Source organism: Xenopus laevis, chromosome 5S (assembly GCF_017654675.1).
Source record: "Xenopus laevis strain J_2021 chromosome 5S, Xenopus_laevis_v10.1, whole genome shotgun sequence".
NCBI classification, from domain to species: Eukaryota; Metazoa; Chordata; class Amphibia; order Anura; family Pipidae; genus Xenopus; species Xenopus laevis.
Window position 1 is genome coordinate 79,594,302 of NC_054380.1, and position 23,207 is coordinate 79,617,508.

At 34.9% G+C, this 23,207-nt stretch overlaps 1 protein-coding gene across 7 annotated transcripts in view; it reads left to right on the top strand.

Annotated features, from left to right (window-relative positions):
• col9a1-b (collagen, type IX, alpha 1) overlaps positions 1 to 22,475 on the top strand; it is an 83,346-nt gene extending 60,871 nt beyond the window's left edge. For all 7 annotated transcript variants that reach the window (XM_041564694.1, XM_041564695.1, XM_041564700.1 and 4 more), the window contains 14 exons: positions 601 to 654; positions 2,090 to 2,134; positions 3,201 to 3,254; positions 3,412 to 3,465; positions 10,888 to 10,941; positions 12,429 to 12,500; positions 15,384 to 15,419; positions 16,047 to 16,091; positions 17,200 to 17,232; positions 18,450 to 18,596; positions 19,123 to 19,177; positions 19,508 to 19,696; positions 21,125 to 21,202; positions 21,395 to 22,475. In XM_041564694.1, coding sequence (XP_041420628.1) covers positions 601 to 654; positions 2,090 to 2,134; positions 3,201 to 3,254; positions 3,412 to 3,465; positions 10,888 to 10,941; positions 12,429 to 12,500; positions 15,384 to 15,419; positions 16,047 to 16,091; positions 17,200 to 17,232; positions 18,450 to 18,596; positions 19,123 to 19,177; positions 19,508 to 19,696; positions 21,125 to 21,202; positions 21,395 to 21,585 — 1,107 coding nt within the window. In that variant the 3' untranslated portion in view covers positions 21,586 to 22,475. The remainder of the gene's footprint in view (positions 1 to 600; positions 655 to 2,089; positions 2,135 to 3,200; positions 3,255 to 3,411; positions 3,466 to 10,887; positions 10,942 to 12,428; positions 12,501 to 15,383; positions 15,420 to 16,046; positions 16,092 to 17,199; positions 17,233 to 18,449; positions 18,597 to 19,122; positions 19,178 to 19,507; positions 19,697 to 21,124; positions 21,203 to 21,394) is intronic.
• The last annotated feature ends 732 nt before the right edge of the window (positions 22,476 to 23,207 follow it).

Here is a 23,207-nt window from a genome sequence, read left to right on the forward strand (position 1 = left end):
AATTTCCCGTTCTATAATGTATATGCCAAACAATGAGTGTATTATTAAATGTGAGACATTTAATTCAGAATTCTTGAATAGACAAGGTTAACGATAGCTTAGAATTGGCACTTTACTTTATAGATAAAACATGATTGATACATCCCATTATTATACTATTAATTCTAATCTTTGTATTATTGCTGATGCTAAAGGCTTGAAAGAATAAAGCTGTTTGGTATAGTAGTGTTACAGATGCACAATTGGCCTGATACCTTAAGTAACCTTAAAAGCTAAAGATGTTTTTCATCTTTGGTGCATGTAATGATTCAGTAAGTCCTTTAATCTGATTTTTTCCCACTTTAATACAAATAAGCCTAATGGTCAGCATTATGCTTACATTAAGGATATGCTGTACAAAGTAACATCCTGTACATAGGCAGAAGTTTGCAATGATGAATATAGAATATATATTCCTGAATGGATACTAATATATTCACATATATTTAAATATTTAGTTTTTATATTTATCTTTGTGGAATGTATATCTGACCAAATGGTATCTTATCATTAGCCCATTTTAGATCCATTTATTTATACCTAGTTTTTTTTTTGTTGTAGGGTGAATTTGGAGAACCAGGGGCTCCCGGAGAAGTTGGGCTTCAGGGATTGCCAGTAAGTCCATCCATACTATGCATGCTGTGTGTTACCACTGGAGATGTGATATTGCATACATCAGAGAAAACCAGAAATGTAGACACTGTGGGCTCTGTACAATGGCATTTTTACTGTATATGCTGGGCTGCACATAGAGGGTTTAAAGAATTTGTAAATGCAGTACTAAACACTATTTATAATAGTGAAGTGATGAATCCTGGATTTGGTCATATTGTAGTATATTCTGCACTAGTAAAATGTTATATTCAGTTAAACTAAAGGTAAATCCTTAAACATAAAACTATGTTCCTTGGCCATGCTTATTTAGTATTGTGCAGGTGTAGAGAATGTAAAAATTCTGCATGATTTCTGTATTTCCAGCTACAGAAATGTTATAGTTTTAGGGTATATTTAATCTATCATATATTTTGTTTGGATGTTTTAACATGTGCTTTTATTTAGTTTATATATTAAGAAAAGTCTAAAAAAAAAACAAACAAAAAAACCTTCTAAAAAGTGAGGTAGCCATAAGCATTTGTGCTCTGTATTTGAAAACATATTTTTTTCTGATAAACTCACGCAAGGACATTCTGGATCATAGATCAGATACCCATGTATGGAAGAACATGCCCCATATTACTGTATATGTTAAAGAAATAGAAGTTACTTTGGAGCTTTATGACCTTTATGATAACTGATGGCCTGCAACCTTGTATATAAATATATGGGCACAAAATGTACATATCTCCTATAGTGTAATTCTCAAGCAATATTAATATTGCTATAATCACTAATCTTACAATCCGTAAAATAACTGTAAAATATTAATTTACAGAATGATCATATCACACTTCCCTAATAATATACAGGCAGGAAAATTCCAGCCATTTTGCCATGCTGCAACACTGCCATGTTTGTCTTTTTTTTTCAACCTGGACAACTGTGTAGTTTATGTTATTACATAATATGTAAAATAAAACCAAAGAGAAGCACCTCAGAAGATCTTGTAATGGCATTCACATTGATTTCTCATTCTGTATTGTGTAGGGTATACAATGTATACATTCATGTGGAAATAAAAGGTCCTCTAAAAGGATATTATGGAACAAAAAAGAGATTAGAAAACTATCCGTGTGCTGAGGCCTCATAACGCTTGAGTGTTTACCCATGAGAGCCATGTAAGAAATTGTATCGATTCAGGGGTCCAATAATAACCTTTTAGAATCAACAGACCAAACCTATGGTATTCTTCAGCTGCGATTCTATTTCTGAATTGCTTGATTACAAACTCACTGTTAAAAAAAACCATATACGTGAAAACTAAGCTCACTGTTGAAAGATTTTCAAGCCTAAATTCTAATGTTGTATTACAGATGAGGCTGTTGTTTTCAAGTTGTCCTTAACCATAAAACCGTCTGTAGATATAAATCTTTCATTGACCTGTTTTGTTTAGGGTATGCCAGGCAATCCTGGTGCCAAGGGAACAGCTGGAGAGAAGGTAAGAATTATGGAAACCAATGCATTTTTAATTTAACACTGTAACTATTTTATACATTAACATTGTCAATAGCAGAATAAGGCTTTGTAAAATGATGTTCTTTTGAATTTTTACAGTGTAACTTAAGCTTCTCTCTTTTTTTCTAATACTCCACCAGCAATTTATTTAGTGACATTCAGTTTAGTGGCATTAGCATAATTTAAATTTATAGCCATCTATGCCACGGGATTGTGCATATATAATAATTAGCTTGCATTGAACCCGTGGAAAAATCGGAAATGTATAAAGGACACATAAAATACCTTACGGCTAATTAAACAGAATGGACAGTAAGATATATTACTGCTTCGGCTTATGCTATACTGACATTCGATAAAAATGGACTATATGTCTTTTGTAGCAATAGAGGGTGTTTTGTACCTTGTCAGCGAATATTAGCGAATATGATCATTTTATCACTTAACACCTGACTTAAACGGCACCTCATATATTAAATGAAACCTGTGAGTTAAAACAGTCCCAGGACCTTAAAATAGTTGCTTCTGCCTGAATTTGCCATAAACCAACCATAGTTGTCAGCTATGTTTCAGTTTCTCTACTAACCTAGAAAAATCCCAAATAATATGTTCCATTTACAAGATCAGGAACTTGTACGGCTGTTATTAAAGGGTAATCAGAGTTAAAAAAATATTAATAATTATGGACTGACATACCCCCTTGTGTGTCTTGAATGGCTTATACAGTTACTAACATTCCATTCCACTGCAGTGCCAAGATGCTCTTGTTATACAACCAATATAACCTACAGGCCCCTAGTAAACATAGAAGCATTAGCAACATTTTGTACAATGCGTTACAAGTAGGGGTAATTCAACAATCATTCAGTGATTAAAATCATTAATGTTGTTCTCATGCTGTAGCTGATTAGCCAACATTCCAGAACCCTTTAGAAGGCCAGACCATAAGATCTGTTCAGCAGGCCTTTATTTGTGTATAACCCGAGAAACAACTGGAAATTGCAATTAAATAAATATGGCTTAAAATCTTTCTCTGCTTTTTTCAACAGGGTAACAGTGGAGCTTCAGGTGTACCTGGCCTAATGGGAAACTCTGGTAAACCTGTAAGATGTAATTTTATTTTTCTAAAATGCATATTTTTTTCAATTGTTTACTCTGTCCTAAAGGAGAACGTAGAAATATAAAACAATAAGAATTGTATGTTATATAAATACCACATGCTCGATATAATATTGATATATTCTATTCTTACACAAACAGGGTGATCAAGGACCACAAGGCGAAGTTGGCCCAAGAGGACCTGTTGGTTCACCGGTAAGTCACCAAGATGTCTTAGATTTCATTTTTATTCACTGTTTAATTATTTTCTTTTATAAAAGGGGATTTTTTTAAAAATTTGAATGCATTGTTAGGTGGGGACACATCAAGAAACACCAACCTTCAATATTTGATAATATTTGCTATAACTAAGTCCGTATCCAAAGACCTCAGTGGAACTGCTTGATTCATCATTTTTTGTCCTGTCATATTGTGCTGAGATGTAAGATGATATAAAATGGTTAATTAGGAGAATGCCTTAGCTAAATGCAGAATGGTTGCTTCCATTCATATGCAGGCCTGTTCTTTGCACTTGGTAAAGCATGTATAAGTTTACATCATTTAGGGGGTTATTTACTAAAACTTAAGTTTTTCATTAAAACAAACTCAACTCCCATCCATAAATTTGGCTAATTTACTAATCAGTTCTCTCTAAAAAATCGGATCAAGAAAAAACTCAAGGGACAGTTTGAATCGTATGACTTTTTTTGAAAAAACCTCGATGTATTCGCATTTTCGAGCAAAAACTAGCGTCACACCCCAAAACTCAAAGTTCGTGAATGTTAAAAAAATCTTCAAATGGTTACAACTGATAACTGCCATTGACTTTTACATTTGACAGGTTGTAGATGGAGTATTTTTGGATTCAGCCTTATAGCATCTTAGAGGCATAATAAATCTTGAAACGTTTTTTTTTTTTTCCTCTAAAGATTTCTATTCACTAAAAAAATCTCTACTTGAAAAAAATCAAGTTTTAATAAATAACCCCATATATTATTCAGTAAAGGATACATCATTTTAAAAAATCTTTTATAGCATGTAGTGTAATTGTCAGGCATTAGTTGTTACTTAAATTGCAAGAAGGCTAAACACTACTGCATATGTTGTATAATTTACACTATAAGGAATAATCTGTCAGAGAGGCAATCTAAACTCAAGCAGGATTATGGTTACAGACAATAAAGAAAGTTGGTGTTTCCGGGAACTGCTGAATAATCTCTCCTAAAAATAATGTAAAGATATCTAACAAACATTTAGTTAAAAGGGTACGTCATGCATAAATAAATTACAAGTGGAGAGGATGTTTAGCAATCTTTTTCACAAGTATGGGTTTGTTTAAGTTGCTAGATCCTTCACCACTGTGCATTTCAGTTGCTCTTATTTTGCAGTAACACTCAGTACACACAGCATGGACACACTTTTAGAGCACCTCTTATAGGCACTTGTATCTACCAAAGGCCCTACATCAGGCAGTAACTGCAGAATCACTAATCCAGTCATGCCTCCTATCTAAGGTTTGTATTTCATTCACAGCACATTAGAAACAATCTCATCAGGAGCAAATTAGCACAACTGTATTAGCAGTTCTGGCCTTACACCAACATTTGGATTGGTGGGTAGGCCACAAGTGAAATATACAGTATCCTTCCAAAAACCTTAACATACTACCAGCAGCTTAGCATACAAAGTACAACTTGCACATTGATCTTTAGCTTACTGGGTAGAAATGGCAAAATATGATACAAGCTCACCGTATCAAAATAGGAGCTCCCAAAGCCAAGTACTCGGTCCTCAGTGTCCCCACTGTGTCCTCATACCACAAAAAGCAATGGGATGGTAGTGTAGTAAAAGATTTATTGCAGCAGGCTGCAGATGGATGTAACCTAACGCGTTTCGGGAACAACTTCCTTAATCAAAGGCTCATACTAAAGAGCATCATTATGAAAATGTGTGTGTATATACAGTATGTATGACAAATCTCAATGCCTTAATCAAGATCATGTTAGGCCCTGACAAAAAAAACATCAGACATTTTCAAATACATATTCTAGTTATGTCAGCAAGAGCACAGGCTGAGGGACCAGTACCCTAAAGTTGGCCATACATGCACACATTTGGCCAGACATTTTGGCTTATTTGACTCCTCGTAAGATATCTATTCATTGCTAATTATGGGTGAATCTGTGCCGTTTTGCTTCACCGAAAAATTCATGAAACGGCGAAAATTGTATGAAGCGCATTGACATCAATGGCCGTCAAAATAATTTTGACACACAATTTTTTTTGCTGTGGCAAATTTTCACTGCAGTTTCACGAAAAGCATTTGCAGCAGGCAAAACGTGGAATTTTGCCGCAAATCCATCCCTGGAAACTTATTCGCCATCACTATTCATTGCTTGTTTTAGAGTACTGTTCAGGATGGCCCATGTATGAGTGCTCAATATCCAAAGAAGCTGTGATCTCATGAGATAAATGGGTTGGACAAACAATTCCTAGTTCATATTCTTTTAAACTTTCAGTTGTTTTAGATTGTTCACCAGAAATAACATTTTTTCATTTGCTTTCCATATTTTATTTTTTACCGTTATTCCATAATTCAAGTTTAAAGTTTAATGTTCCTGTCTCTGGTGTTTCAGTCTGGCAGCTCAGAGATCCAGGTGCAGATTCTGCAGTGTTAACAGGTTTTACATTAGTTGATACATTTCTCAGAAGTATCTGTGGAATATTAGCAACTATTGTATCAACTGAAGATTCGGCTCAGCTCATCAACTAATGTATGCTGCTGCTTTAGAAAGACAAAAGAAGGTGAAAAATTAAACTTTGAACTTAAATATTAGAAAAACAATCACAGATTGAAAATAGGAAATTAAAAAAAAATCTTTATTTTAAATAAAAAGAAAACACTGAAGTGCAGAGAGTCTGATTTTTATTTTTGTCTTAAAGGAAAATAATGACCTGGATAGGGCCTTGCTGATAAACACAGATATTTTATGTGTTTTTATATCTGTCTTTGATGTTTGCACCACAATCAATCCACCACATGTACAAACTTTTTGAAAACATTGTATTACATATGGGGGAATTTGCGCTATTTCATCAAGTCTGGAGAAGATTAAGCTACATTTTTTATAAAAACAGAACAATTTTTTTAATGACAGTATATTAGAGATATCTTTCTTTGCAACTAGGGAACACTATAAAGAGGTTTTATTTTTTACCTTTACATCCCATTTAACAATGCTTTAAAGTCTTACACATCATATAAATGCAAAAGAAATATGTGTTCAGTATTAGAGTTTAACACAACATTGTACTTCTACAGTTGTGCTAACTCTGTGACCCCTGAAACACAAAAAGGGCAAGTTGACAGGATTTCATGGCTAAATCATTAAAGGAAAGGTGCGTCACTACTGGTTAAACATGTCACAATTAAACTGGTAATTATCTTAATTTCTTGCAATGATCAAAAGGGTCTTGTCAAATATAGTAGTGCTGACTGGCTTATTTCAAATATCCTTGAGTATTTGGAGTCAGCTGCGATTTGATTCATTTTAGAAAACTGACATTAATTAATAAAACAAATCCCCTAGAAGTCTATAAAACGAGACCTCTATCTCTTTTACCATTTAGAATCATGGTGGGATAAAGTTCAGACTTCAGGCAGTTTCTAGAAATGTGGCTCACAAATATTAAACCTGCTATTAGCTTCTTCCTAAATTAGTCAAGACATTTTATCTTGGTTGTACTGCACCTGGGGGCCTATTAATCATAATGTGTAAAACATCAGATATTTGCTTTTGTTTTTCAACTTGTAAGTGACCATAATAATAATAGCTGTATGTTTGCTATGGGAAACATCACAAATTTTGCATTTCTCTAATGTTTCACACAGCATGATAAATAGGCCTCCCAGTATTCCCAAGCATTCTACCATCCAGGTACTAATTGCACCTGGGACTGCTTCTTTTCCGACTTCAGATAAGGTCATACTTTCTAACAGTCTTGAGTTTTTACAAATAGTCCTATAGTGATCCCTCTTTCCAACACTGTTTTCATGTGAGTAGGTGGAGATTTAAAATCATATTCCACACCAAGGCCCTCTACTTCCTGAAACAAGACCTGCAGTATTTGATAAGGGTGTGCATGCCCTCATCAGCAGTCACCTTCTTGCATAATGATTAGGCAAACCTAAAATGTCTTTACTTTGACTGCAGGGCATTTTACTGTGCATAGCAAAAGAAGGCAAGCAGGCGTAACTTCACTAGAGAAGGAGATAGACTCTAGCGGTAATTCGTTCCCTTACGCCTGGCAAAGTTGCGCTCTGGCAAAGGGACGTTACTACGAAAATTCGCTAAGATGCGGATTTTAATGAACGTTACCTCTTGTGCCAGACTTGCCTTTGCCACCTCAGACCAGGCGAAGTGCAATAGAGTAGATAGGACTTCCTCAAAAAATAGTTGAAAATTTTTCTAAGTCCCAAAAAACGCGGGTGACTTTTTATTTTTTAGGGTAATAAGCTGCAAAAGAGCCTAAATTTTTTCTGGCGGTACCCGGCTTCCCCCCTACATTTCCTAACATATGTCACATAAACTATACACTGGGCTCATGTGTAGGGCATTATAACAACTCTATTTTATTTTATTAAGGTTTCCTGGGCTTGTGTAGTGTAATGTATTGGCTGCAACATATACGTCCATACAACTTTAACTTTCCGCCGTATGCAAATTAGCCAATGCTAGTGCAACTTCGCTTTGCTTGCCGCAGTAACGCTAGCACTACTTCGCCAGCGTTCGGTGCCCTGTATGCAACTTCGGATTTTAGTGAATTAGCGTTGTCCTGGCGAATTTACGCCTGGCGAAGTGTTGCGATATGACCGAAGCGGACAATATAGCAAATTCGGCGCTTAGTGAATCTGCCCCTAAGAGATAATTAATCCTTATTGGAAGTAAAACCAGTCTATTAGGTTTATTATATGTTTACATGAATTTCTAGTAGTCTTAAGGTATGAAGATCCAAATCTTTATTAGAAAGATCCATTATCTGGAACACCTCAGGTCCCAAGCATTATGGATAACAGGTCCCATACCTATATGTTATTTTTTTTATTTTGTGTAAAAAAACACGTGCCACTTCTATGCCCCTTCATTCTTTGTTCTGGGGTGGAAGACATTTAAAAGCCTGCATGATCACAGTTTTGTGTAGCTGGTGTACTAAGATGAATTATTTAATGTATAACTGTTATTGAGTGACTCAGTTTTGTGGGATAAAAAAATGCTATTCTTGCTGTGCATGCTCATGCCATTATATTATTGTAATGATTATTTAAAGGACAGTGCTTAATGAATCAAATGAACATTTGTAGGGAAATGCATTTTCACAAATTGTGTATATCTGATCTTGAAATAATCCTTTCATTTTCTTTTAACCAAATTACATATGAAACAGTCTTAATATGCAGAAGTATAATCTTCTGATATTAGCTTTCATTCAGCATTAAGAATAATTGTTTTAGGTAACATTTATGATTAATATTTTCACTGTACAACTGGGATCAGGCAAACATAGCCTTATTGGTGAATAATTCAGTAGACAAAGTTTTTTTTTTTCATGTTTTGCCTTTCTTTTATACTATTTTGGCTTGCTAAGAATTGACAACAGGGAACAACTAACTTTAAAGGGGGCCTGTCACCCTAAGAAATAATTACAAAGTCTTTACTGTCCTGTTAGTTGAGCAAAATAAACTTTTCCTACACTTAATTTATTTTTAGAAATTTGCTTCCTTCAGTCTTGGAATTACACAATCACATCAAGCAGGCAGGAGTCATTTTGTGGCAATTTGTTATTGACAATTTATCACCCCAAAATCTATTGTACGCATCAGAACGGGGGACCTAATGCCCATGTGCAGTGTCCTACACAATTATAGAGCGTGAGGAGGGAGATGGGGAATGTGACAAGAGCAGTGACATCTAGGAAGTGCTAAATGGAAACTGAAAGTAATTGCCTGCCCCGCATCTATGCCTCGGACATAGGGGTGGGGCAGGTAATATTTGATTGACAGCTCAGATATTTAAACACCATTATAACAGGTATGGATGTTTTAATGAAGAAAATAATTTGGGTTCCATTTTTAATTTGTAAAGAACTGTCATTATACAACTTTTTATGTGTTGGTGACAGGTTCTGTTTTAAAGTGGAAGTAGAGCGAGTTGTTCTAAGCTATTTCATAGGAGAAACAGCAGCTCTTGGCATCTTGGGATACAGAAGAGGGAGTGCTTTGCCTGTTCAGTAACCAAAAAGATAGCCAGTTAAATTAAAAGAAATGTATGGTTCTATTGACAACCAAGCTGTCAGTCAGTCTCGATTTTTTTTTATAATAAGCTGCAAATGAGAGTTGTCAAGCCAAACAGTTAGTAATTGATATTATAATTTTTTGGAATAAAATGCTGCTTTGCTATATATTAAAGCACAGCCAGTAACTAACATAATGTTTCATTTTTAGTCATGTGCACCAAAAACCACAACTATTAGATACACCAGTGGTAATAAAAGGCAATATCAACATTGTAAACTATTTTCCTTTGTGCATATGTTTATTTAATAAACACATACATTTTGTAAATCCACTATGGCATTTAAGACAATGGTATTTTGAATAAATCAGTTCACTAGCCATAAACAAAGAAGTAAATATTCTTTGCCAGGCTTTGGGTTCAGTTGAAACAATGCCATAAAATTCAAGTAAGAGCTTTAACTTGCTTGTGTTTCCTGGCATCAAGTCATGTAAAGTTCAATGTTTTGGTCACAAATACTGTATGTGAGCTTAATCAGACAGATGTAAAAAAACAACTGCCAATGTAAAATGAATCCTATGCTAGTACTCGCATATCTTAAGGAAGCACACTGGGTGCTAACCAAAATTAGTATAAAATCGGTTCCACATGAAAGCACTCATGGCTTCCTACATCTTCTCAGTAGCTTTGAGAAATCACATCTAGGTGTTTCGATCCATGCATGGACTGTCACCAGGAAGTGAATATATATATATATATATATATATATATATATATATATATATATATATATATATATATATATATAAATATATTTGTAAACGCTTACATCAGTTGACAGTGGGTTAGAAATCAGATTCCAGTTCAGTGGCAGCTTGCCTGTAGTTTGTCATAGTGCTTGATAGCTTTACCTATTGCCAGATGAATACATATCTAGTAGGAATACCCCAACGGCAAGGATTCGCGTTATCTGTAAACTGCTGAACTACTATGTTCAGTATCTTTAAACAGCATGAAGTGTAAGAAGCAACAGTAAAATACCCCATTTTGTGTGTCACTGTCATGTGTGCTGAATACTTGCTGGGGTCTTCATCACTGATCAAGGACAGACCTGCATGCTTGATGTATATCATTTCATGGTATTGCTTTACAGTTCATTGGCACGTGTTAAATTGCAGCATAAATACATTTTACAATTTTGTGTCTGTCAGTTAAACCATGCTTGGGAAGGAATATCAATGAAATAACATGGATTTTTGTACTCTTGCTTGTTCATACACTCTATAGCTGCAATTTAGTCCATTACACTGAACACATTTTTCTTTTTTTCTCTGTTTTTATAAAGGGTGAAAGAGGAGAAGCAGGGCCCGTTGGTCCCACTGGACCACTTGGAAAACAAGTAAGTATGGCATTTAAGAAGTATGTTGATTAAAATAATCATTTGTGTGTTTTCATCTATGCTGTTTTCATTTAATCCGTGCAGTTCTGATTTATATGAGATGTTAACTCCAGCTGTTTTGATATAGACACATGGGATGGTTACACACCTTCTGCCATCAGCAGCAGTCAAAAAGTTTCACTCCCCCTTCACTGCTTACTAACTTTGGGAAACTTTTTGTCTGAAGCACATGTAGATGTGACAAATGCAATTCTTCTCAGAAATCCTTTAGAAAGCTGCCACTACATGTCCCTCATACACTATGTTTGCCATAGATTACTATGTGAAGTGGTGACAGACGGAGAGTGTCAATTTTTCTAGGGTTAGACTGAACATGGGGCTTATCCTGTAACAATTGATTGTTAAATGTCATGGTAATAAAGTACCTAATGAACTAAAAGGTGTGTAAAATAAAGATTGGTGAGACAAGGCAGAGACCTGGAATACTGCCCTCTAGTATTAATAATACAATTTTTTTCATTATTTGTAATAATGATAATCAGTACCAAAATATGGTAAGTTAACAAATAGTTGGCCACTGTTGGTGACGTCTACAGTCGACCATTAAGAGGCACACAAATATTTATAAATAGGAGATTCCTAATGAAAAAGAACAGCTAAATTATTACAGGGGAACTCCACCAACAGCTTTTTTGTAATGAAAGAAAATGGAACGTTAATTGAAATCCCAATATACATTAACAAAAACAATTGAAAGGTTTACAACTTATTTGTAAGTGTAATTGAACTGAAAGCAGTGGGGGTTTTTGTCCATTTTTGCATTGATGGTTCTGACTTTTGAAAAATGTAGCAGAGGCCATCTTTCTGCCTGCTCCAACAAGTCCCTTGCCTGCTTTTTCATAAAACTGTTAATCAGCTGTGGAGTTCCCCTTTAATATATCTGCTACATAATGCAATGCTTAGTGAAGAGATATATTAGTTCTGAATCTAAAAAGAATAAAGTGGATATTAACTAATGAGAGTGTTTGTTCAACTACTTCTCAATATACACAGTATACAAAGAACATAGGGGGAAAATAATATTAATTGAACTGGAAAGATCAGTTGCAGTGGCTGCACAAAATATTCAGTTAATGCAAAGCCTGTAGTGGCAATGAGAAAGATGTGCTGTGTCTGGAAGTAATGAGCACCGCTATGAATAACCTCTTTCAGTGCTGTGGAGGCACTATTTACACAGAAGCAGGCAAGAGCATGTACAAGGGACTGCCTGAAAGAACGCACTGTTCAAAAGGAATGTAAACCTTGGGGATTGTAACTCGCAAAGGAAGTGAGGAATAAATGGCAGGCAGTGTTGTTTGATGAAATTTGGTTCTTTTAATAATAACACAATCTGTAACCCAGCATAGTGAATCTAGTGCTTTGAGGATGCAGCCACACACACATATATATGTTTAGTGTTGAAAGCCATTATGCCTGTTCATTTTAAGGGTCCTCAAGGAGATCCTGGGTTTATTGGCCTGCCTGGTCCTCCTGGACTTCCGGGACTCAAAGGTGACAGGGTAAGTGATCACAAATTGTGTTGTTTATGTAACATTATGATATTTTGTCTTTGGGGAACACTTGGAAAAAACGTCTTTACTGCAGAAAAGGCCAAATTCATTACTTTAAATTTCATTAGTAATCTCCACAGAGAGACAGCCAAAAAATTCCCACACTCGTCTGGCTAAAGTGATTCATGTCAGAATCAGATACAGTAGCTTGCTTAATGGCTGCACATAAAAATGTTTACTAATTGTATGTATTGGCTACAGCCTAAAAAACTTGCAAATGTATTGCTTTAGGGAACAATAGGAAAAGTGTATTTAGAGGAAATAAAAAAAATAAATCAAAGAGTTACAAAAAGTCAGCTACTACTAGCAAGTAGTAGAATATTATTAATGAAAGCACCATGTTTTTAACCCTGTCTTTAAAAATCAGTGCCAGCCCTTGCAGTTCTGGCATCCAAAGAAAATCTCCCCACCATTAAATGAATTTACAAAGAGGTAGATAACCAATAAAAAAAAAAGATTTGGTTTGCCATTTTAACAACTATATTTCCTATCAGCCTGTGCCTCCATTATTTTTTTTTCCCTGAACTAGTCCTATTTCCCCATCCTCTACTTTTTCTCTTGCTGTTGCTTATCCTTTTAACTTCAGTACGCTTCTTTTAACCAAGGACTTTTTCAGAGTGTGTTTTATTTTCTCCTTTTTCCTTCCTTTGTACCTTCAGTCTATCATCCTGTTGTCAGCTCAGCTGCGTTTCTAAGGGAGCATTCCCTTCTCCTTTCACCTCTTTGTATATTTCCCATGTTATCACATTGTTTGAGATAAAATTGTCTTCTAGCTTTCAGTGCCGATCTTTGCCTTTGTAACCATCTTCCAGAACCCATATGTAAACTGCATCTTCTTTCTACCCACCTGTATAGGCCAATGTTTCACATTGTTTCATTTCTTTGGCAATAAGCCATTATATTATCTTACTATCTTCTCCTCATTGCTATTGTCCCATGTGCCAATTACTCTTTTATCTACATGGACTATACTATTTGCAACGTCAATGTGCCGTGAGCTGTACTGCTTTTTCCTTACTGTCCTATGTGCAAATATGTCTGTTTTCAAAACCCCCCAGTTCTCTTTTATTTTCCTATTTATACAGTATAAGCACCAGCATCAGTTCTCAGTAACTACCCTCTCATGGGCTACTGTTCCCAATGTTCTCTCTTGCTTTTTTACCATGCCTCTTACACACTTCCTACAGCCTCTGCCTCAAATTTCTACTGCCATGTCATGGCATTTGCTGCTGTTTAAATTAAAAATGTGAAGCAGAATGGCCTCACAGCAAAGCAAAAGTGGTATTAGTTACACATACACCCCCATGAGGAATGAACTGTAGATGACAGACAAAAAATGAAATCATAAAGGCGAATATAAATTGAGAAACATATATATAGAAAGAGACATAGAAAATGGAAATGATAGATTGACAGACAGTTGTTGATGTATGATAAATAGTATACACAGGGAATAAAGAGACAGAAAGAGGGATAATCAGTACAAACATCATTGGCAGATAAATTAGATAAAAAAATGGCTAGTTAGATAGAAAGATAATAGATAACACAAAGATAAAGCTAGACCATATACAAAAGAAGCAGGAAAAACAGTTATTCGTTCAGTTGACATATACTTGATGGATACATTAACGAAGAAACTGATTGCTAGCTAGGAAGAAAGCACAGATACGTAAATGATTTGTTATACAGACTGACAGTGGCAACAAACATTCGTTATTTTTATAAAAAGTATGCAACCTTAATGGTTCTGAGACACATTCTCGGCACAACAAAAACAAAGGAATCCTTTTAAGGCCTTCTAGCAGAGCAATTTTATTTCTGGTTGAAACATAGGCATTCCATTTCATAACTGAGAAGCTTTATTTTAGGTCCAAAATTGTTCGCTTTAGAGATTAACACTTGTTAATATTTAAATATTTTAATTTAACTTCACTTTTAAATATGAATGTTCCAATTGACGGATTTGCCACTTTTTGTATAATAGTATAATAATCTTGTTATATTTATTTTAATAAAAATAACACATAGATAACAGCTAATAACAGCTAGCATTCTGAACATTCCATAGGCTTTAAATTGGGTCTGTTAAGCCATGCCCACAGAACTGGCATAGAATTGATTTTGATACTTCTAAAGCGGATCTTGTACCAATTGTTTACATAAGGAGAGAGAATATCATTCTGTACAACTTCTCAATATATATGAATCCATGGTTGTACAGTTTTTGTAATTGCACCAGAAAGCATAATTGTTCTGCTCCTTTCTGCACTGCTGGGTTCCAATACTTGCCACAATCTAGCAGAAGCCAGCACTCCTCCAGCCAATAGGCCATAATAACTTTCATGCTTCATGTTTCAAGAGCCAGAACTAGCAGTGTAGAAAATAAATAGATCTATACTGCTTGGCATAGCATTTCATTGTGAATCAAATAGAATTTATTAGAATTTAAAAAAATTCACATTACTCTAAAATTTGACCTTTGTGTGGAGTTTGAGTAGTTTTACTAACAAAGTCTCTTACCTGTCCCAATGAAATCCAACCAGTTGGCTCAGACAATTAAAAAAAACACCAACAATGGATGAACTTTGAACCATTTGCCTCAGTGGATAATTTTTGCACATTATACTTAAAATTAATTTAATTTAAATGTTCCCTGTATTATGCCAGTAAACATGTATTTTTAAATTTTTTTGTGCAAATTTTAATGTAGTCTATGGCCATAAAGCAAATATTTCTTGTGTATAACAGAGGGAAGCAGTTGGCAGCCATGATGCGCTATACCCTATTGAAATACAACTGAATTTGTCTTGTTTGTTTTAACTACTATAGGGTACAGTTGGTGAGACTGGACCTAAAGGTGAGCAGGTGAGGAATGTTTTCATATGTTCATAATAAAATGTTTAAAAAATATATGGTAGATTTACTAAACCTTAAATTGCGGAATTCTGAAGGATCTCCTCGCTCTTTTGCTGATTCTCAGGAAAGATTGGTACATTGATTTAAGGAAATAACATTTCATCGGTTACTTTAAGGTTTTTTCTTGTGTCTGATAGAATTCTGTGCACAGCATTAAACTCTAACACCGTTCTCATTTGGAATATGCCTGACAAAGAGTGAATACAGTACTCTTTTATGGGCTATTTCCAAATTAATAAAATTAGCTACTGGTTCTTATAGTCATACAAGTATCTTTAGTGAGTCATTACCACTGGTAAAAGATAACATAGGTTCATCAGCCCTTTTGTTTTATATTGCTATAGGAGCTTTTTAAGTGCTCCTGTATATTGCAATTCTATTGTGCTATTTTAGCTAAGCATCCTGACATCCTTTTTTTTTTTTTACTAATAAGAAAATCATATAAGAAGTTTTAGATTCGAACTTTATACTAATAATATTCAATCTTCAGTCTGAGAAGTGTTATTGCAGCACTTGTCTTCATTTTAATGCTATGCGCAGTATATTTTGTTTTCTGACATCTATTATTTAATGCAGGGTGGTGCTGGAGAAGAAGGGTTTTCAGGAGAAAAGGGAGAGCTGGTGAGATATTTCTTTACCTATTTTTATCTTTTGACATTTGTGGCAGAGTGGCGTCCATCTAGAAGACTTATCAAAAGTAGCTGTACAAAATCACAACCAGAACTCTTCTAACAATGCTGTTTTTTGGTTAGCAATTTTGGGTTCACAGCCACGTTAAAAAAACATCACAAATCATATTTTTCAATTCCTGTTGAAGAATATAATTACATAGTTACCTAAGTTGGGGTGAAAAAAGACCAAAATCCGTCAAGTTCAACCCCTTTCCAATTAAACTCAGCATCCATACATCCATGCATACACACATTGACCCCTCCATACACTCATATAAACTGGTAGTATTTAGTGGCCATCCTTTCAATCAAACATTTTATTGGTTGCTATTGTTACTGCACTTGAACAGACGTTGAGCCTGTTATTACATGTGAAGGCTTAAAATAATGAATTACAGTTGAATGGGATGTAGATTATGTCAAATGTAAAAGGAAAAACATTATGTTAGCTATCTCCATAATCCTTTGAACATAATAACTACTCAAACCCCAAGAGTGGTAGATGCTCTTTAGAGTATCAAAAAATACATATACTTAAACAGCTCATTATTTTTTAATGTTGCTTGGGAATCAATGCACTAAAGTACAATTTACAGGACATGCACTGTATATGTTCCATTTTGTGGCCCAGCTCTGTTGTTATTTCTAAGGCAAGTACAACAAATAAATACAGCATACAGATCAGGTCCCTGGACACCAACTTTGCCCCCACAAGGAGCAGTATTTATCCAGAATGCTTATAAGACCATAAAATTCCAAAACTTTAAGGCACCTATTTTGTTTTCTAGTTGTTTTTGTTCATACTGTATGATTCATTATTAATCATGACATGACAACAAAGAGACCAATTCAGATTCACACCCAGTTTTTCTAATTGCCAACAGAAGCAAATAAAAATATGGTCAGCCATACAAATACAAGCATTTGCTACGGTTTCAGAATTTTTGAATCAAAATTACTAAATATTACACTTTCAAGTGCCTCGTATGTCCATATTGTAATCTAATTTCTAGCTTGTCTATTAGAATATAAAATGTGAAAAAATGTTTTTTATTTAGGGTGATGTTGGAAAGTCTGGTGCAAAAGGAGCTGTAAGTATAATTAACAACTTTAAAACATTATGGTTCCTATTTACTAATATTCGAATGTCTGTTTTTTCATCTCTACAAATTAGTTTCTCTAAAAATCAAGGTCCTATAGAAGTCAGTGGAAGCTGTGCTGATCATATTGGATCATTTTTAATCAATTCGGACTTTTAGAGTTTTTGTAATGTTTTTCTATAGTAATTTTCTGAAAAATTCATTTTTAGGTTTTCTTGTTTTGGATTGTTGATAAATGGACTTTCATGTGTTCACTGCAAACTGTAAATTGACACAGGGCCCTAACTGGATGAACAAAAACAAATTGGCAGTTTGCTAACAGAGGCCCATTTGTTTGTCCTTATTTGCTTGCTAACTTTGGTGCATTCAAACAACTGTCTGACCAAATAGCTTTTCACACACAGGCTAATAAACATACCTTTCTTCATAAATGAACAAACAATATAAAATCAGCCAATAAGTTATCAGTATTATAGCATTTTTTCCCTTATTTGTAGTTTGCAAAACATAAACTTGCCTACAGAATCACTTTTGATACTCATGGAGGCTTATTTTGGGTTTTAGGGGTTTTGGATTTTTTGGAAACCACAGCTAAACTCACAAACTCTAAAACCACGACCGTCATTGAAATTATTAAAAGTTCCAATTATAAAATGTATGAACGAAAAAAGCGCTGAAAAAATAAACAAATACCTCGAAAACCTAATTTTTTTGGACTGTTCCGGGGGTTATTTATCAAAATCTTGATGACTTGATTGTAATGTTAATGTGAAAAGAGTTCTAAGAAGTAGAGATTTTAGCTTTAATTATAGTTTGAACTGTTTACAATCCCAATGCAATCTAGAGGGAGCTTAAAATTTCCATTTGAATGCAGTAATTAGTAATTTAGATTGTATTTGCAGAAGCCTGTTGTGATTCACATGTTATAATCCATGATGAGTAAGTAGTCTTCAAATGTGGAATGTTCAATATACTTAAGGACACATATTCAGTTTTAGGCACCTGTATGTAATACACAGATATATTGTAACTGAATTCTCAATTAAGCCATTTTGAAGAAAAGTAGTGAGTAAAAGACAAATTTTATTATTAATGAAATGAGAACAAAGATAACATATCATGGCAGGAACCAGGTGTAGTAAAAACTCCAGAAATAGTGTGTTCATCACATGGAAATTAGCTAATACAAATTGATTCTTTTTGATCAGTCTGGAAGCCCAGGGGAGTCAGGTAATCGTGGCCCAGAAGGAAGCCGTGGACTGCCTGGAGTAGAAGGTTCCCAGGGATCACCTGGTCCTCGGGGTATGCAGGGGGAGCAAGGTGCACCTGGATTACCTGGAAGCCAAGGACCTTCTGTAAGTAACTGCCCCTAGATGTTCATTTGCATAACTACAATATATATGTGTGTGTATGTATATATATATATGTATGTATATATATATATATATATATATATATATATATATATATATATATATATATATATATATATATATATATATATATATATAGATCAGCACTCTCAGGTCTTAAAAATATAAACAAAATGTATTCATAAAATAACAGAGACTAATGTTTCGGCCTACCCTAAGGTCAAAATCAACTTAGAAAAAAGGCTCCGCACAGGAGCCTTCGTCAGGGAAAGAAAAGAGCCTTCTTTCCCTGACAAAGGCTCCTGTGCGGAGCCGAAACGTTGGATCACCAATAAATCTCCACTTTCGTTTGAATTATTGACTTGATGTATTTCATTGGAGTGCTGTCAATCCCTGCATTTTGTCTATATATTATATATATATATATATATATATATATATATATATATATATATATACATATAATTTTATTTAACAGTAAACAATAAGTACATCTTTCTTATTTCAGGGTAGAGAGCCAACTGATCCACACATTAAGCAAGTCTGCATGAGGGTTCTTCAAGGTAAGGAAACGCCCATCATTTCATCACTTCAAAATCTGCATTATGCAGACTCATGTCACACATTAATATAAATATATATATATATATTATATCATATAACAAGCATTTGTATTTCAGATAGCACAAGGCTTTTTTAAGTAAGACTTGAAGAGGATTGTAAAAAAAAAGTATATAAATTATCTGTCAAGTGAATAAAATTATTGCTGGATATCATTTGGATACTTTTTAAAACAGTTACATAAGTTCTTCTAGAAATGTTCTTTATTAGAACTGTATTGATAATAAGGTTAAGCCTTCTAAAATAATTTGTAATTTATTTTATTCCTGTAGAACAATTGGCCCAGTTGGCAGCCAGTCTGCGTCGGCCTGAATCTGGGGCTGCAGGACTTCCTGGGCGACCAGGTCCACCTGGACCTCCAGGGCAACCAGGAGATAATGGCGTACCTGGGCATTCTGGCCTTAGAGGACTACCAGGGCTTAAAGGACCTTCTGGTGAGATTGGTCTTAAAGGTCCAAAAGGTAAGTTTGTTATTATTAACACAATGTCACCTATAGCTACACTAAAAACAGACCTGCCATTTGTATAAACAAAGTTGCTAAAACATAAAGATAGTAAGATGGTATGTAAATATGTTTGTGTCATGTCTAAGGGAAAATATAGTCTTTTTGACAACAGCTCATTCGGTTAGGCTTAAGAAAAGGTGTATAAACAGCACTCTCGAAACTTCAAAAAAATGAATTAAAATTCATTGTTTTGTTTTACCCAGGCATTTCTGATTCCACAGATTGAAAGGAATCCATGATACCATTTCCTCTCCCCTAAGGGTCACAGTGTAATTCTCTCCTTCACTTTGTTCCATTGTGAAGTGATGGATTCCAGGACCTGAAGTTCCTCTGCTTTAGATAGTGGGTGGTGCACACTTCACTTAAAGGAAGTCCCAAAACCATCACCTCACAATGGAACAAGGTTGGATCACTCCCTGAGCCTAAGTGGGATAGGGAACTGGTCTCTGCAGCACAGACAAACATTCCTGGTTTCCTTTCAATCTGTGGAATCAGGTATGTACGTGGAAATACAGTTATTTATTTTCAGAAGTTTAGTGTTTATGCACCTTTTCTATGTCTAGGGAAATATTTATTTGAAAGTGTTTTTTTGAAAATGCAGCTTTAATGGTTTTTACCCAGTGAAATCTCACAAATCCTGCTATTCAAATGAAAGCCAGTTACAGTTCATTCAGCGGAAACAGCAGTATTACACATTCATACATCATTATTATCACACTTTAACTGGTGGAAAGCATCACTCAAGGGTGAATGTTTGTTGTCAGGCTGTTTACAAAAGCTGTACTATGGTGAAAATCAGAATATATTTCTTTTTCAGCATAGTTTTTAATATAAAGCCTCACCTTTCTTCACATTCCCCTTGAGGGAGGGGAATCTCTCTTTGTATATGCCTTTGCTGCTTTTGTCTTTGGTGCTAACCATTTTTGGGGCAAATAAAGAATTCATTTAATAAATCAAATATGAAGTTAGTCCGATATATACTTTAGGAAAAGGCCAGTAACAGCAAATATAAAAATACATTTATATAGTTATGTATTAAACCTGTTTCTCCAACAACTGCAACAGTCATGTTTTGTATAAGAAAAGGTATGAAGTGATCAATTAATTTGGCCCCTGTTGAACCATTGTATTCTGAAAGGGATTCTGTCATATATAGCTGTAATATTAGTGTGCAGTCAGCCTTCGTTTTATATTTTTTACATCTTCTTTTACCGTTTGCGAAAAATTATTTTCTTCAGTAATGTACAAAAAAAAATAATAATTGAGTAAAACACTATAATAAAATAATCCGCTAATGAACTGAGTTTCTTGCAAAATAATAAATATGTAACCTTTTTTTTTTAAGAATGTTTGTGTAGGCTAAGTACTTTATACTTTTTTTAGGTGATGCAGGAGAAAGAGGTGAAAGAGGATTACCGGGAAGAGGTTCAAAGGGAATTCCTGGTCTGCCAGGTCTTCCAGGTATGTAAAGAAATTATTTCCTCTGTGAAAATCAGAGTGACTGGTTGACTACCAGGTTGAACAAGAATTACATCTATATCCCTGTCCTTACCACCCTATGTAAAACATTAAAATAGTTGGAATATTAAATTTACAGTGTGAAGATCAATTTAGTGCACAAATTTCACAAACCCATGAACATTTCTTCAACAGGTGAACCAGGGAAGCCAAGCTATGGTCGAGAGGGACGTGATGGAGAGAGAGGCCCACCTGGTCCTGCTGGTTCGCCAGGAATACCTGGACCGCCTGGCTCTTCTGGCCCAGCAGGATATTGTGATCCATCCTCTTGCAGCCTTCAAGCTATTGCTGCTCCTCAGTCTGGTAAAGACATGAAAGGGCCTTGAACTAATTCTTAATGCTGTACCACATTACTGCCTGCACTTACATGACATTACAGGATGGAATCATTTGGAAATGACAATAAAGAAGACTTTCATTCTAAAAAGCAGGCATTAACTTACTTTATATGTGGGAACCAAAAGGAAACCAACAGATTTTGGAGAATGTGGTGCTTATAAAACTACTGTAAGGAGACCTTCTCTTCTCATAAGCAGTAAAGCAAAGAAATAATTGTTTTAATTAAGAAATATATCTCACTCTCCTGAGCCACCATGTAAATCCCAAAGGAAGAAGAAATGGTTTGTTTTCACCTCAACTTTTAGCCACCGCCTTAGTCATTGTTTAAAAATCCACTGACTGTCCAGCAAACATATCAACAAGATACCTAGAAGATTGTCCTAATATTAGGCAGCAGGAAAAGCAACTGTGAAAGCACCAATATGTTTTGCTAGCAGAAACTGCAATGCAAGAACACCAAGCGACCACAAATTAAAATGATCAATTTGCAACTAAGTACCCCGCTAATTAATAACCCCCCTTTGGCATCAAAATCATTGTAAATGGATTTACATAAAACGGGGAGACACTTTCTGTAAAATCTTGCTACACTGAGTATAAATATGCTGTAAATGTGTAAATGTGGGTCACTCTGACAATCAATATGCAATGGAAATGATTGTTTTGGGTAGAACAGGAGCAACGTATTGGCTTAGGTTTTGCATTGTCTTTATCAAAGCATTGCAACACCTTTTCTGTGTGACACCAGCAGGGCAATGCAAGCTCAAAAACATGAGGTTTCCCCATAATAAAATTGTTTTGTAGCTGAGAATATTTATTTTCATGTGGCATCTCTGGTTGTACAAAGGAAAGAAATAAATACTGTTTTGTAACCCTGTGCATGTTTTTCTCTGATTACTTGAACAAAATGAAATGGAGAGCTTGAGCTGGACCACCTAACGAGACATCTGGATGCCTTTTCACAGATTTGCTTTCAAAATGTGACACGCGAAATCTAGACGGAAGCCCAAGTTAACCTATTTTCCATAACAAACTGCAGGAGGTTATTTATCAAGCTAATGATATTAGCGTTAATTACTGTTAAGAGACCTATTATGAACAGACTGTAGATATGTTCCCAATCTGTCTTGTTTACCCTGATTTGTTTGAAAGTGATTTTTGTGGAGGTGTTTGTACAGATAAAAAGAAGAGATAAGAAAAGCACATTAAAAATGTGGTTGGAAGTTGCATTTTTTTTACAGAAGTCCAAATGTTTATGTTAGAAAAGTTAACGGCCATTTCTACTCATTGTTCCTTTCTTTTTCACCTCATTAGGAGTCAGTAACATAAACCTTTACATTCTACCGATTTTTAAGATATATAAAAATGAAAACCCAATTTAGCAAAAAGGCTACAACCTAAAGGTGAGATGTGATGGTTCAGGATGGGCTAATACAGGGGGGTTTTGTAACTGAAGGCACTGGTCATGAATGTTAGCAACCATGTTTGCATCCTTTTTGACTGATTACAGACCTCAACGACTTCCTCGTAAAAATGGCTTTTGCAAACATTCCCAGTGTATGTAATAAAATTTTGCAAAGCCATTTTTGCAAAAAATTATTTATTGAAA